The sequence below is a fragment of the Dasypus novemcinctus genome, chromosome 10 (assembly GCF_030445035.2).
Source record: "Dasypus novemcinctus isolate mDasNov1 chromosome 10, mDasNov1.1.hap2, whole genome shotgun sequence".
NCBI lineage: Eukaryota > Metazoa > Chordata > Mammalia > Cingulata > Dasypodidae > Dasypus > Dasypus novemcinctus.
In genome coordinates, this window is record NC_080682.1 from 7,452,291 (window position 1) to 7,468,199 (window position 15,909).

Below are 15,909 nucleotides of genomic sequence, written 5' to 3' on the forward strand. Positions count from 1 at the left end.
TTGAGAAGCGCCCTGGTTACGAGTCAAAGGGAAAAACGCGGCTGAGTCACAGAAGTGAATTTAAATGTCACTTTGCATCCCTTGCCCCAGATTCCAAGCCCTAAGGTTAGGAGAGAGTGAGGATCTGAAGTTCCAGCTTCTGCAGAGGGAGGGGCGCTGCCCCGCAGCCCACCTGCACCGAAGACCATCAAGGAACAGGAGGGGCCCAGGAGGCAGGGCTTCTGTAGGCCGTGCTCAGTAAATAGTTGTGCAATGAATGAACCCGCAACCAAGCAAACCCAGCAAACAGCGCACATGGTTCAGTTGGGAGGAGATCCCGGGAGCTGGAGTCAGGGAGTGGGGAAGTAGAGGGAAGGGGGAAGGTGGCTGCCCTGGGATCCTGCCAAGACTTCCTCAGAGGTGTCTGCCCCAAGCACTCATGGGAGCCCTGGCATTTCCATCCCCACTTCCATCTCCAGGGGGCACAGTGATCCCCGGAGCCTCAATGCCCTCCAACGTCTCTGGGTGCCCGGGGAGAGGGGCAGCTGTTCCTTGCCAGCGCACACACACCCCTCCCCACAGGATTGTTCTGGCCCCAGCCTTTCACTTTCTGGGCATACTCCCATGGGGCTCCTCAACACTCTAATTTTTTTTTTCCATCAAGAAGAAATTTACTTACTTAAAAAGAACCCAAAAGCTTGCACTGTCTCGAAAAAAATCTAACAAGTTTATTTATAATTATTATAAAGTTCAACTATTTATTGAAATGTGTTCACATAAACATATTGACTTGCATTAATGCTTTATGTCCCCACATTTATATGAAAAATTCACACATAAATGAAAATGGAAACACACACACAAAACACACACATTCACACACACATGAAAATGGGAAAACTGCCATCACCTGATTTCTGGCCCCTGTGTTTCCATTCACAATCATATACTGCGATACCTACCGGGGGGGTGGGGTGGGGGGGTGTTTCTAACGTTCAGAACTACCAATAACATGAAGAAAAGAAGAGAATTTTTTTTGAGAATGAAGTATTTCCCCTCCGTGGATTCTTACGCACGTTCTCCACGTCCGCGGCGCGGTGGCCGGAAGGGAAGTTTGTGAATCACAAGTTCAATGCACTCGTGCCTGCAGCCTGAGGTTTCCCCACCCGGCCAGCAGAGGGCGCACGCTCGCGAGCCGCTTTTGGAGCCAGGTGCTTCCTGGGTGCTTTACCAGCGGTGGGTTTGCGGGGTCTACCCAGTGCCAGCCACGGATAGAGACCTCCTCCGTGTCCCCCCTCTTCTCCTTGGGCGGGAGCTCGGCGAGCTGGAGGCGGCTCCCCGCCGCTCACACCGGCGTATGTTGATCATTTCCTCGAACTATGATACACATTCCGGGGTGGGGTCGGGAGAGGAGGGCCAGGGCCAGCGCCAGGGGCCTCCCGCTCAGGGAGGGGAGCCTGGAGCAAATGAAGCCAGCCTGCGTTCCGTGGCGGTCCTCACACCCCCCGCCCTGTGGGAAGCGCCCCTCTGCGATGTCACCTTTGACGCGGGTAGATGGAGGGAGCTGCGCCTCGGCTAAGCCGCTTGATTCCGGCCAGGCCAGGTGGTTAAGGCTGGGCCGGAATTCGAACCTGGTCTTTCTCTGACTCTAGAACCGTGACGGACTCGGGACAGCACGTTTCTCATCCTGGACCTGTGCAGTCTGGGTGAGGGGTCAAGTCACCTGGCCACGTTGAGTCTCGGTGTTTCTCCAGTAAAATGCTGGGGGTGGGCCTGGCTCAGTGGGTGGCGGCTGGTGGGCCGGGTGTGGCAGGAGAAAGCAGCCCCCCGCTGCCCTGCCTGGGGTGCTGGGAAGGGCCTCCTGCGGTGGCCCTGCCGCCCTCTGCCGGCAGGGGAGGGGACCCGGCAGGCCCAGGGGAGGCCCTGAGGGGGCCTGGCAGGCGGCCTGGGACCAGCGCTTGACTTTTGGTCCCCGCTCTTTCTCGATGACCCCTGGGAGAAGGGAACCAAGGGGGGGGACGCTTGCGTGCTGGCTGCTGCTCCGCAATCCGTAAGGACAAGCTTGCCGGGTGTCATCCCCTTTCAGAGTTCAGGACTCAAGCTCTAGTTAACACTGTCGCGAGGACCAGCAACGCCACCAGTCTGGCAGGCAGGGTCCGTCCTACCCCCATTGACAGCTAAGGAATGACACGAAGAGAGCGCTGGTGACTTGCCCAAGGTAAGTTGCCAGGATTCCATCTCCGGAAACTCCCCTTCTCCCCCCCCCCCCCCACTCAGACACAGACACACAGTATTTGGCCTGGAGATGAGAAGCCCTCAAATGTGGTTTTGGGGGCTCCACGGTGACTTCCTGGGTCTGCACAGGCAGGGCCCCCAGGAGCAGGAGGCCAGAGGGAGCAAGGAGGTGGCCTCAAGTGGGGTGACCTGCCTGGGCGCTGCTCACGCGGAGGGGAGAGGAAAGCTGGGTGACTCACAGTGCGGGTCCGCCCTCCCGCCTGGAGGATGCCAGGGTGGGGCCCGTCTTGGAGGAGATGACTTGGGGTCCCCACCCCTCCCCTCTGCCTTCCCGGCAGGAGCACCAAGGCCGGCGCGGAGGCGGTGTGGGGAAACCAAGAGACGGCGGTTTGTGTTTCTTGGCCCCACTTGTTGGCCCGCCCGGCCGGCCAGGCGGGGTGGTGGGGGACTGAAAGGGGGGACTGTTGGGGGCGGAGGAGAATAATGACAAATTTCGAGTCTCGGCCGGCCGTCTCCGGGGGCTGTAGCGGCCCGAGCCCTCATGATACCTGGAATTGCTGGGTGTGACAGGCGGGGGCGGGATGGGGCGGGAAGAGTGTCCTCACCTCTCCGGTGGCGCCGGGCCCTGGGAAGCTGCCGCTTTGCCCCATTTCTCCCGGGGACGGGGACGGCCCCCGTTCTGCCCCGGCCCTCGGGGGCGCCTCCGCCCCTCCCGCCGCGCTCCCTCCCCGCCTCGGCTTCCCAGCCAGAAGTCACCCACCCTGGACGTGTGGTGGCTTGTTTCTGGTTTCTAGCCATCTGCAGCTGCCCATCGGGTCTCTCGGCTCCTGCCTCCGCCCTCCCAGCCTTCCTGGTCAAGGGGCCGGTGCGGAGAGAAGGGACACCCTGATGTGTGCCGGCAGTGAGGAGGGCGCCTGCAATCCTGCAGTGCCAGCAGGCTTCTGGGAGAAGACAAACCATCTTCTGTCTGAGCTCGACCCCGAGGGGGTGGGTGGGGCGGGGGTGGGGACGAGTGCTGCGGTGGGGGGGCATGCCGAGATGGGAAACAGCCTGAGCACAGGCTCTAAGGCGGGCTCTGGGGTTAGCCAGGGCAGGGCCTGGGGCCGGCGGATGAGGCTGGGAAGGTGCAGGAAGCCCAAATCCCCAGCTGGGGAACCTGGACCTTTCTCTTCCCGGGCAGAGGGAGCTGTGAAGGGCTTTTGAGTAGGGAGGTGACAGATTTATACTTTGGAAGATGGCTCTAGGGTGATGGGGAGGAAGGAGGCGGAGAGCCTGGAGGCTGATGAGGACTAAAGGGAAGCAATGATTGATAACATCCATCCTCCATCCATTCATCCTCCATCCATCCTCCATCCATCCATCTATCCATCCATCCATCCATCCTCCAACCATCCTCCATCCATCCATCCATTCGTCCTCCAACCATCCTCCATCCATCCATCCATTCGTCCTCCAACCATCCTCCATCCATCCATCCATCCATCCTCCATCCATCCATCCTCCAACCGTCATCCATCCTCCAACCATCCTCCATCTATCCATCCTCCATCCTCCATCCATCCTCATCCATCCATCCCATATTTATTTAGTGCTTACTCTGTGTGACATTGTTTTAGGCACAGGGGATTCTGAACAAGCCAGCCTGTGCTCTTGGGAAGCAAATCAGTTTTACATGGTGATGAGCTCTTGGATAAAGCAAAGCAGAGTGGTCTTTGGTGAGGGCAAGGGTGGGGGCTGGAAAGTCCAATGTTCCTCACTCCCCCTGGCCCCTGCAAAGCCCCTCCCCTCCAGCCGGGGTGGCCCACACCCAGACCAGGCAGGTGCCCCTGTCCCCCTCTGTGCCTTGGCCGTGGAAGCCCTTTCCCTACCTCTGCACCCCTGCCCCCCATCCCTTCCCTTCCACTCCAAAGCCCTCCCCAGGTGTTTTCCCATGGACCTGGGCCTCCCCGCATGCATTCTCCGGGAAGGTTGAACCTGACTTGAATCTCCATCGCATCTCTGCCGTGTGACCCTAGGCAGGTCACTTTATCACTCTGGTCCTAGCTTTCTTCTCTGAAATGGGCCCAATAATGCCACCTTACCAGCCAAGTGCCTGGCACCTGTCGGGAATCCAGTCCCTGCCAGGCTGCACCCCTCCGGACACCACTTTGCCCACGAGGACTGCGGCTGCCAGCAGACCTCCCTGCAAGGTGTAGCTCTGCCATCACTGCTGGTGTCTGGGGCGGGTCTTCATGACTTTGCCCTCACCTGGCCTAAAACGGGTGTGGTGGGGGTGGCGAGCAGCAAGACGACAGTGAGACGGGGGCTCTCGCAGTTCCGCAAGAGAGTTCTGGGCTTTCTTGTCTCCCTACATTTTAAGCTCTGTGGGGCTGGGCTGGAGTCAGGAAATGCCAGTACAAGGCAGTGGTCCAGGGCAGGGCTCCCAGGAGGGGGGTCTAGGGCAGGGATCCAGGGGGGAGAATCCAGGGCAGGGGGCCCAGGGCAGGGGCTGACAGCACAGATTCTGGACAATCCTGGGCTGGCATCCTGGCCCTAACACTTCTTGTCTTATCTTTTTTTTTTTTTTTTAAGATTTATTTATTTCTCCCGTCCACCCAGTTTCCCTGTTGTCTGCTCTTTATATCCATTTGCTGTGTGTTCTTCTGTGTCTGCTTGTCTTCTCATTAGGCGGCTCAGGGAGAGAGGCGATTACTCTCTTGCGCCATCTCAACTCCCTGTTCTGCTGCGTCGTCTTCTTTTCTCTCCGCTGTGTCTCTTGTTGCATCATCTTGCTGCGCCAGCTCTTTGTGTTGGCTGGCACTCTTGTGCAGGGTGGCTTTCCCATGCTGGGCAGCATTCCCACGCAGGGCGGCACTCCTGCAGGGGGCGGCATTCCCGCATGGGCCAGTTCGCCGCGTGGGCCAGCTTGCCCTCACCAGGAGGCCCTGGGCATTGAACCCCGGACCTCCTGTATGGTAGATGGGAGCCCAATTGGTTGAGCCATATCCATTTCCCTTCTTGGCTTATCTTAAGCAAGTCTCCAAGCTCCCTGTGCCTGTTTCCTCATCTGTGAAGTGGGTGTGGAAATAGGAGCTAGCTCGCCAGGGCCCTGGACGTTCAATGAGCTGCTGCGTGGAAAATGATTGCGCACAGAGCCGGAAGCTCAGCAAGTTTCTTTTTGTTTTCGTTTTCTCTACTTAAATATATATATATATATTTTTTTTCTTAGTTTTCTTTTTAATTTTTCTTTCATTTTTTATTTTTAGCTTTTTAAATTTTTTCCTTTTTCTTTTTCTCAGTAAAGTTTTAGTAAATGATAAGTTACGAGAGTGGATTCTGTAAGGAAGCGGGCCCTGGAGTCCGGTCTCCCTGACAGCGCTTCTGTGTTCTGCAGGGGTGGAGGGGGGGCATTTCCTGACGGAGCCCCGGGCGCAGCCCAGCTGGAGCGTGGCCGGAGCCGGCTCCCACTGTCCACTGTCTGGCGGAGTCGCAAGCTGAGTGGGCCACTCTGCCAGGGCTTCATTTCCGGCCTGCATGAATAACCCTCTCCCGCCTGGGGGCCTGAGCTGAACCTCGCTGCTGGGAAAGAGCAGCCAGGGCGGCCCTAATCACCAGGTTTAGCGAAAGCGGCTCAGGAGGCGGAAACCGATTTTCCTGGCCTGACTGCTCCTCCCCCCAGCCCACCCCCAGGCCGGAATGTTCTTCCTCTTCTCCTCCCCCTGCCTTCCCCAATCGCAGTGAGCTAAAAACCCAGCTCGCAAACCCCTAATTTCCCAAAATGCATGTTCCTGAATCCCTCCGTGGGTATTTTGCCTTTCACGCTGACTCGTTTGTCTGCCTGTCTTCTCGCACTAGACCTTGACTTTCTTGAAGTCAGGATCCCTGTCTTCTTCATCTCTTCGCCCCCACCCCCTGTTTAGGATGCAGCTTGGCCGGTTGGCCTGGCAGAGCGTGGGGGCCCTAGAGTCGACAGCGGATCTGGGTTCGAATTTCAGCCCTGCTACTTTCCATAGCGATCTTAGGCAGGCTTCTTATGCTCTTTGAGTTTCCATCTCCCATCTAGCCCCCGTTGCCCTTCTTAGAGGGTAGCTGTGAGGATGACGTGGCCAAATGCCCCTGTGTGCCTAGCACGGAGCCTGGGAGATACTGAGAGGAGGCACAGAGAGATGGGGCATGAACCGCGCAGAGCAGGGCTGGGCTGCTCAGTGTGTCCCATACGTCCCATACATGAGGGCAGGATGCCAAAGATGGGAGGCTGGCCCAGGCTCTATCTGGACATGGCCAGGGGCTCAGTCATTCATTCCTTCCCCAGCCGGCATTTAAGGTGCTCCCTGGTGTATTCGAAGCTAGATCAGGGCTAGGGCTATTACCCGGGGAACCCCGCAAAGCCGGGGAGGTGATGAGTGAAATAAGCCAGATCCCAAAGGGCAGGTATCTAGTAATCCTTCTCACTTATACGAAATGATTAGAATATTCAAATTCATAGAGTCAGAAAGTTGAATACAGGCTCCCAGGGGCAGTGTGGGGTAGCGAACGGGGAGTTAATGCTTAATGAGTGCAGAGTTATGTTTGGGGTGATGGAAAAGTTTACTTATGGATGGTGGTGATGGTGGCACAATATCATGAGTGTAATTAAGACCACTAAATTGTATACTTGGAAGTGGCTAAAATGGAAAATTTTATGTTGCATAGATTGCCACAGTAAAAACTAAAAAAAAAAAAAAAAAGCAAAAACATCCAACTGTTTAACACAAAGAGTGAACCCTAACTAGAGTTAATAGTATAATTATAGGGAAGTGGATGTGGCTCAAGCAGTTGGGCACCTGCCTATTACATGGGAGGTCCCAGGTTCAGTTCCCGATGCCTCCTAAAGAAAACAAGCAAGATGTAAGCTGACTTGACAGGCTGGCGCAGCAAGGTGATACACCATAACGATGTAACCAAGAGACACAAAAAGGGAACACAATGAGAGACACAACAAATGGGGAGTGGAGGTGGCTCAAGTCAATGGGCCCCTCCCTCCCACATGAGAGATCCCGGATTTGGTTTCCAGTACCTCCTAAAAAAAAAAAAAAAGACAAGGACATAGAGAGCAGACAAGGAGTGTAAACAACAGGGGGGAGGAAAGGGAAGAAATAAATAAAATAAATCTTAATAAAAATAAAAAATATTTTAAAAATAGTATAATTATAATGATATTGGTTCATCAATCCCACACACGCAAAAAAAATCAATCACACTAATGCAAAATGTATGGGAACTCTGCACTTCCTGCAATGGTTTTTCTGTAAACGTACAACAGCTCCGATTTTAAGAAAAAAAAAAGAAAAAGAAAAAAACCTGGTGGGGAAACAGGTCTGTTTGCAACGCCCTGAGATAAGCAGAGGAGGGGCCCCTCACCCCGCTGGCCTGCGGGGGGCTGTTGGGGAAGCTACCAAGAAAGAGAAGTCACTTCCCTGGAAAGGGGGTGGGGTGTGGCGGGGGGGGGAGATGAGGGCCCGTGGGATGCTGCAAGGCAGGTGAGCTGGGAGCTGCGGCCAAGGGGAGCTGAGCAGCACGCTGGGCTTGCTGCTGGAAGGCTCTCGGCCTTCTCCCGGAGGAACGCGCTCTGCCCTGATGCCGCCCATCTCTCTGCCGTGTTAAGAATATTAAGCATGAGATGATGAACTAGAGGAGCGTCCAGTAGGTCCATGATGTAGTCTGTGATTGGTCCCATCTCACAGAGGAGGAAGCTGAGACTCAGAGGGTTTGAGTAACTTGCCCAGGGTCCAGGAAGTGATAATGCCCAGTTTGGATCCAACCAGCCCCACTCCAGAGCTTGCACGGGGCAGGTTCCTATCCACCTGGGAACAGGTGTGTAAAGGCACTTCGAAACAACAGGCAGGACCAAATAATCAGTGGTGGTGTTTTAGTTGTTACAGTTACCCCCGGGGCGGGTGGTGGGGACAGAGCGGGGTGTGGTGGGTCCCGGCAAGGGGGTCCTAAGAGCGCCCGGTCCGGGAAGGTGCGGCGCTGGGAGCGGCCACCAGGTGGCGTCAGGCTGCAGGCCGGTCTGGGACCTGCACCCAGGTTGGGGGCTGGGAGCCCGGGAACCCCCTGCCTCAAGCCTCAGGGGTGTTTCTCTCCAGTCCAGGGCTCCTGGCCTTGTGTGTGTGTGTGGGGGGTCCGTTTGCGGGGCAGGTGGTGGTCACAGGGTGTGGACGGTGCAGCCCGCTCGGCAGGGCAGCGCCCGGCTCCCCGCGGAGCCCTGAGGTAGGTGGGGCGGTCGGGGCAGGGACCCCAAGCCGGTCAGATGACCACGCACAGGCTCTGGGTGATCCGCCGCCAGAAGTTGCGCGTGCGGCTGCTGAGGGCCACCTCGGCGGCCTCCTGGAAGACGGCGTGCACGTTGTCGTGGAGGCGGGCGGAGCACTCCAGGTAGGCCACGGCGCCCACCGCCCGGGCCATCTCCTGGCCCTGGGGGAGAGGCGGGCGCGGCTGCCGTGAGCGGCCCGGCCCGCGCCCTGCCTCCCCAGCCCCCGCGCCCGGGCCAGGGCGTCTCCAGGGAGACGAGCGTTTCCGAGGGCAAAGCACCCGCGCTCCCTCGGGACCCCCCCGGAGGTCGCGGGGGGCCACTTCCCGCAGCTCCGGGCCCTGCCCGCGGGCTGCAGGGGGCCGATGGGGAGCGAGGGGTGTGCCTCAGAGCCCCCCGCGCCCCCCGCCCCCCCCCCCCCGGAGGGGCTCCCTACCCTACCCTGTAGTAGGTCACGGGCTCCTGCCGGTTCTTCCGCAGCCGATTCACCACCGCCTTGTCCTTGCGCAGGTCGGTCTTGCAGCCCACCACGATAATGGGCGCCTCCTTGCGGAAGTGGCTCACCTCCGGGTACCACTGCCGGGGGTGGCGCTGGCGTCATGAGGGGCGGCCCGTCGGTGGCACTCTGGCCGGACGGGCTACCCTCTTGCTCCCCGGGCCCCCCTCCCCTGCAACGCTGCTCAGCTCAGCCAACGCGGGAGCAGGCACCTGTGCAGACGGAAGGCTTGACACCTGCCCGCTCGTTTACGCCCCCGGTCCCCAGGAAACACGTGCTGAAATCCGTCGTGTGGGACAGATGCTGCAACCAAGGCACGGGGCGTGCTAGGTCGCTTGGCCACGGTCACACAAAGCAGGCACCGCCCGGGTCCGAGGCCCCAGAGTCCTGCTGCCCCCCCCCCCACTCCAGAATCCTGCCTCTCTGCAGTGAGGGCGTTCCTAGATTGGGCAAAACCTACAAGGAAATCGGTGGTCCTTTGAAAAGACAGGGCTCCCAAAGGCAGCGGAGCCCAGGTTTGGCAGGCCGTGGGAAGGGGGCTTGCTCCTGGCTGGTGGCCGCCGCCCCTGTGCATTGGTGGATCCCGAGACCCCGGGGCCAGGGGATTTTGACCCGGGCTGCAGCAGGGGCTGCCCTGGGCAGGCTTCCCTGCCCCCACCCCAAACTGCCCTGCTTGCCAAGTCCACCGGGAATCCTCCCCCTTCCTGCCTGACCCCCGATGGGCTCGACACGGGAGGAGGGCCTGGCCCCCTTTCACAATCTGGTCTGAGCTCAACCCACCTCGCAGGCTCTCCTGTCCACTCCTACCAGCTCTCCTCCTCTCTCTCGGGGCTCAGGCTTTGGTCTCCCCTCTAGCCCCTCCCCCTCCTCAGGTGACCTCGCCCAGGCCCCGGGCCCTAACTACCCTGCTGACAGTTTCCAGTAACTGCTCACACTGTCTTCCTGACCCCTGCCCCGCCCCCACATTTGCCGCCTTCCCGTTGCTAGGTGGACACAGCTCCTCCTCACCCCGTGTCCAGTCCACCCGTAAATCCTGGCAGCTGGGACTTCAGAACAGATGCAGGCCCACCCACCTCTCACCTCACCCCCACAGCTAGCACCTGATCCCACCCCCTCATCTGGGCCTAGACCAGAAGAGATCCATGACTAGACCTGAATGGGTGCATGGGACAGACTGCCTGGGTTTGACCCCCAGTGTCACATCCACGTGGATCCCTGGGCAAGTGACTCAGCCTGGACATGGTACCCATCTGCTCGGCGAGGTCGTGCAGGGGACTGAATGAGCAGGTACGCGTACATGCCCACACGGTGCCCGGCACGTGGCGCGTTCTCAATAAATGTCATCGTCGCCGTCGTTGTCATTATTACCAAGGCTAGAGCCAGCTGTGCTCCCAGGAACCCTGGAGACCCTGGCAGCAACGGAGAAGAGGACTGTGCCACGGCTGCAGTGGCAGGAACTGCGGACTTGGGGATCGAGCCCCTGAGTCTTGTAAGCAGCCTTGGGGGCCCCTGCGGAAGCCTCCTCGGAGCCCGCAGAGACCCTGCAGTCACGCGTACAGGAGCCGAGAACTGCTGGAACTGGGTGGACCCCAGGGCTCACGACAGGCTGGGGCCTCTTTGTCCCCAGCACGCTCAGGTAGAGGTCACAGCGGAGAGCCCTGCAGGGTTCTGACTCTGAGGCCAGGGCAGTGCCAGGAGCACTGGACTGGGAGTCAGAGGCCAGATGCTGCCACCCAATCCCCGTGTGACCCCAGGGAAGTTGCTGCCTCTCTGGGCCTCAGTTTCCCCAAACAGCTATCAAAGGTGCTGGACTTGGTATCATCCAAGCCTGGCCAGGTCTGACGATTTCAGAGTGGGGCAGGGTGGCCCGCCTGTGGGGGAAGGCTGTGCCTCCCGGCTCCCCCGCCCCCAGTACCTACCCGGTTAAGGACATTGTCAAAGCTGTACGGGCTGGTGACGTCGAAGCAGAGGAGGAAGACGCTGGCATCAGGGTAGAACAGGGGCCTCAGGCGGTCATAGTCATCTTGCCCTGGGCAGGGGTGGGGGGCGGTCACTCCCTCCCAGGTCTCCTGCCCTCAAGCAGCACCTCCCCAGGTCAGGACAGGGTCGACCCACTGGGCAGGGGGCAGGATACTCCATGGGCATGCCATCCTTGGGACCGTGCCAGCCCTGGCCTGGGTGAGACACCTGCTGAGAGAGCCGTTCTGGAAGGTGCGGCGTCGGGTAAGGCAGAGGCCAGGCTGGAGGAACCAGGCGGCCCAGAGGAGTGAGGCGCCAGGGGCAGGCGGGACCCCTGCCCAAGGCCCATTAGCCCATCCAAGGTAAGGGGGCCGCTGGGATCCAATAAGTTTAGCTTTGAGCTCTGGGGCAGCCTTGACTTTGAACCCTGTGTGGCTGAGGCCAGGAAGCTGGAGGGCCAAGGTCGAGGTCAGAAGCTAGGGCCAGGGTGGGAAACTGGGGGCTGGGAACACTCCACCTCGGAGAGCAGGAGCCCCGGGCTCCCGCTTGCCCCCAGTCCAGGCCAACACCGGTCCCTTGGAGACTGGGTGGCCCCCTGGTTAGGAAGGAAGGAGTAGGGCCCTGCTCCCCAGCCTCTGGGGTGCACAGAAGCCCCTCCCAGAGCCCCTGGCACGCCCACCTGCTGTGTCCCAGATTTGGAGGTGCACTGGTTTGCCCTTCATTTGCAGATTGACGCCATACCGCTCAAACACCGTGGGGCTGTAGCCCTGAGGAGGAAGAGGGCAAGGGGGAGGCTGTGAGGGTGGCTTCTGAGGGCGGTGGGGCCCGGGGGTCCAGGTCAGAAATGCCCCCGGCAGTGCCTCCACTCTGGTGTCGGAAGGAGTGTCATCGTAGCTGGAAGTTTCTGGGTTGGCCAGCCTGGGCTGGAGGCCTGGAGCCTCGGCTTCCAGCTGGACCAAACCTCCCGGGGGCTGGTCCTCCCCCACTGTAAGATGGGACCCACGAGCGCGCCCACCCACGGGGTTCCGGAAGCGTTCTGTGAGAATCCACGGGGCCCCTGGCACGGGCCGTGCAAAACAAGCACCCTTGAGGGCTAGCTGCCGAGATTCGTTTCTTTGTTCCCCTGGACGGGGGAATCCCCCCCTTTCTGAGCCTTTGTTCCTGTTGCCCTTTCCTGCCAGAATGACAGTGACCTGCAGCTGCTCAGTCTTTCATTCACTCAGTCACTCATTCAGCACACATCAGCGCCTTCTCTGAGCCTGGCTCTGGGCTCTGGGAAGCAAGCAGGAAACTAGCCCCACTCTGAGAAGCAGCTTTCGGGGGCTCTTACTCTGCCCCACAGCCCCTCCCAGGCCTTTTGGGACCCCTGCCTTCCCCCCCACCGCCTCGCCACCCAGCCTGAGCTCAGCCCCCTCGCCCTAAGGCCGGGGTGCCTGGGAGCAGCACCGACTTTGTACACAGATGACAAGGCAGGAATGAAGAGAGGGGAGATTTGCAAGACCGTGGGCGGCCGCGAGGAGTTTTCGCAGTTCTACCAGGACGCAGCGCCTCGCCCGGAGGGGCTTGCCGGGCTACCTGCATCTTGGGTCCCCGAGCCACACTTGCTCCCTCCAGGCTGGTGGGTGGGACTGTGGCCCCGAGTGGGCACCCTGGCCTCCCCACCCTCCCATGCCGGGTGGGGCCCCCACCTGGCAGTGACTCAGGAGGACGTCGCCGCTGTCCTCTGAGTCAGGCCCTGGGCAGCTGGGAGGAGCAGCACGTTAGCACTGGGACGGCACGGTTCTCCTGGGCACCTGGAAAGCTGCTGGGGGTGGGGTGGGGAGAAGGGCAGGCTCCAGAGGGGGCAGCCAGGGAAGTCAGGGAAGTCAACCCACCCTGGACTCAGCGACCCTGACACTCCCTGTTCCAGCGGGGACAGCCCAGGACCCCACCCATCTCCCCGTGCCCCCCCCACCTGTCCCAGGGCCCCTCCCTATAAGTTCTAGCCCCCACCAGCTGTGTGACCTTGGCCAGTTACCTGGCCTCTCTGGGCGGCAGTCCCCTCGGTTAAACGGAAAGATGGGGTAAGAAGACTGCCTGGCAGTGGAAGCCCTTAGCACAACGGCCTGGCACTTAGCGGGCTGCCAGGGGCAGTGTCCCCGCCAGTCACCGTCCAGCCCCTGAACTTCATCCCCCATTTGACCACCCCCTCCCCAGCAGAGTGGCCCTGGGGCAGGAGCCGCCTGAGGGAAGCACTCAGGACATGTCAGTGCTTTGCGAATGACCCCAAGGGTCCCCTGGGAATGACCCTTTGCCGGCACCCGTCTCTGATCCTTGCAACCTTGAGAGGTGGGGACAATCCCCTCTGCCTGAAGAGGACACTGAGGCCCAGAAAGGGGAAGTGTCTTGCCCAAGGTGACACGCTGGACCGCTGGTTCAGAACTGAGCCTGCCTTTCTGAGGCCACCAACTCCAGTTTCTGCCCTGTCCCCGGTGCCAGGAGTGAGCTGGGCTGTCATCTCCCTTCCTGCCGCTCTGGAATGTCATGCTGGAGCCTCCATCTACACCTTCAGTTGTAATCTCTGAACCACCAGGCAGGGTCACCCCTTGCCCCTGGGTCCAATGGGCACCCAACGTCATCTCTCGAGCTGTCGTCAGCCAGAGAGGCAGGGTCTGGGCCAGGCCAGGGGCTCACGGACGGACAGGGGCTCATTACCGGAAGGGGATGTGGCTCAAGACAGGGGTGTCAGGAGTTTTCCTGGACAGGTCACCCATGGGAGTCCCAGCACAGACTGGGAAGGACTCGGGGTGCCAGCAGGGAACTCTCCGGGACCCTGGATGCCTCAGGACGCCCCCTGCCCCGCTGCTGCCCCTGCACCAAGGACCAAGGACGGCCATAGCCAGGCGAGGGCCACAGGGCTCCTCGACACCCCCAAGTGGCCCCAGGCCTCCTAGCCGCTGCCTCCATGGCTGTGAGGGCTGCCTGGAGGAGGAGGCCCTGGGCAGGGGCTGGAGGAGGCTGGGTCCAGCAGGCACAGAATGGGGGCGGCAGAGAGTGCCCGGGTCGGGCAGGGAGGGGAGAGCCGCATTCCGGACCAGCACCGCCCCTGCCTGGCTAGACCGCCCCTTGGGCCTCCGTTTTCCTTTCCAGCTCTTGGATCTGTGGTTTGTTTCACAGAAGAGGCCTCTCTTGAGCCCCGGGGCCGAGGACCCTCTGGTCCTGACCGGGGTGGGGAGGTGGCTGGGCCAGGCCCACCCCGGTGACAAGTATCCCCTCCCCTGCCTCCCCTGTCCAGCTCCGCGGCCTTCACATTGCGCTGACTGCAAAATGCCCCCTTCTGAGTTTTCGCCTCTGACCCTGCGATGGCCGCGAGGCATCGGACCCCCCCTGCCAGGCGCCCCCAGGCCCCGGCCTGACCTCCCGGTGGCACTCCCCCACCGGGCCAGGATTGTTAGATTCCCACAAGGCAGTGTCTGGGGGCCCGGAAATACAGCCTCGCCGCAACCCGCCAGAGGCATGTGCCTGGCCACAGCGCTGACGTCGGCGCCACCACACTGCCCCAGTTACAGGCAGGCCCGGGGCCAGCCGCCACCAGGCCCGCCTCGCCTGCCTCCCCCGCCGGGCTGCCCACTTCCGCACAACCCCAGGGGTTCCGAGGGCGGCAGGGAGGCGGGGAGAAGAGATGTGGAAACAAATCCATGGATTCTTGGGGCGACTGAGCTGCGGTGGCACCGGGGTGGCCAGGCCCTGCCCTTTGCCGGTGCCTGGAGCCCGGACCGCTGGGGAGCGGGGGACAGTGGTGGGGGATGGTCAGCATGCCCAGAGTGCCCACGACACGCCAGGCACCGCGGGGAGCCACCCAGCCCCACCACCTTACTTGTTCCCTCACTCGGGGGGGTCCCTCCATCCCCCAGGTTGCTGGGAGGAAAAGGAGGCTCAGAGAGGTGGAGCGAGTTAGTGAGGGCCACACAGCGAGTTCGAGGCGAGCCAAGGGGCCCGCCCAGCTGTCTGACTCCAGGGCCGGGTCCTCCGACCCTCCGAGGGAGAGCCCATGGGAGGCCGGGTGCAGGGGCCAGAGCTGGGGGAGGAGAGAGCTGGTGTTCCCCAAGGGCGCTGCTCACCCCCCGAGGGAGTCCTACTGTGCGCAGACTCAGAGCCCAGTGCTTGCCCTGCCATAATCCACCCTTCACAGTGACACTGCCGGGTGGACACTGCCGTGACGCCTATTACGCCGTTAAGGAAATGGCACAGACAGGGTAGGGCACTTGCCCAAGGGCACACAGCTAGCAGGGGCAAAGCTGAGCTCAGAACCCCGGCGCTCTGGCTCCCGAGTGGACCCTCCCCGTGCTCTGGGGGCCTGCCGTGCACCCAGGATGTCTGCGGCCGTGCCCGGCACCCCTCCCGAGGGGATGCCCTCCTCCCCCCTTGACCGATGCCATCGCGGGTAGAGCGCGAAGGGGGTCTCTGCCCTTGTCCCTAAGTCCCCCCCCCCGAGGCTCCTCCGCCCCTTCCCCCGTGGAGACAGCCGCGCGCGTGCTGGGCCGCCCCCGCCCCGCCGGCACCCCGGGCGCGGGCACCCACCTCGGGGAAGGCCCCGTCGGCGAAGACGAGCAGCAGCGACGTCTTCCCGCAGCCGCCGTCGCCCACCAGCACCACCTTGACGGCCGGCGCGCCCGGCGGCGCCCCCTCGCCCGCGCCCTCGGCCGCCCGCATCCCGCCGGGGGTGGCGGCGCGCAGCGGCGACCGGCCGGGCCGCGGCAGGGACGCGCGGGGGGCAGGCCCGGCGCGAGGAATGTGGAAGGGGCGGGGCGGCGGGAGGAAGTGCGGGCGGCGCGGGCCAGGTGAGGGCCGTCCCGGCGGCCGCGCGGGGGCCGGCGCGCCGCACCTCCTGCGGGCCCGGCCCCCGCCCGGCGGGCGCCGCCGAGCGGCCGGACGGGGCCGGTGGCGGCGGGGACAGCGTTCAGAGGGGGTGGGGGTGGCTCGGTGTCCC

At 61.5% G+C, this 15,909-nt stretch overlaps 1 protein-coding gene across 1 annotated transcript; it reads right to left on the reverse strand.

The window, feature by feature from the left end:
• Positions 1-8,087: 8,087 nt before the first annotated feature.
• Positions 8,088-15,672, reverse strand: RHOD (ras homolog family member D). Its single transcript, XM_004481580.4, has 5 exons — positions 15,501-15,672; positions 11,620-11,707; positions 10,901-11,010; positions 8,927-9,061; positions 8,088-8,649 (listed from the first exon to the last, which is right to left on the reverse strand). The coding sequence occupies exons 1-5, from the start codon at positions 15,630-15,632 to the stop codon at positions 8,482-8,484; spliced, it is 633 nt and encodes a 210-aa protein (XP_004481637.1). The 5' UTR covers positions 15,633-15,672; the 3' UTR covers positions 8,088-8,481.
• Positions 15,673-15,909: the final 237 nt, after the last annotated feature.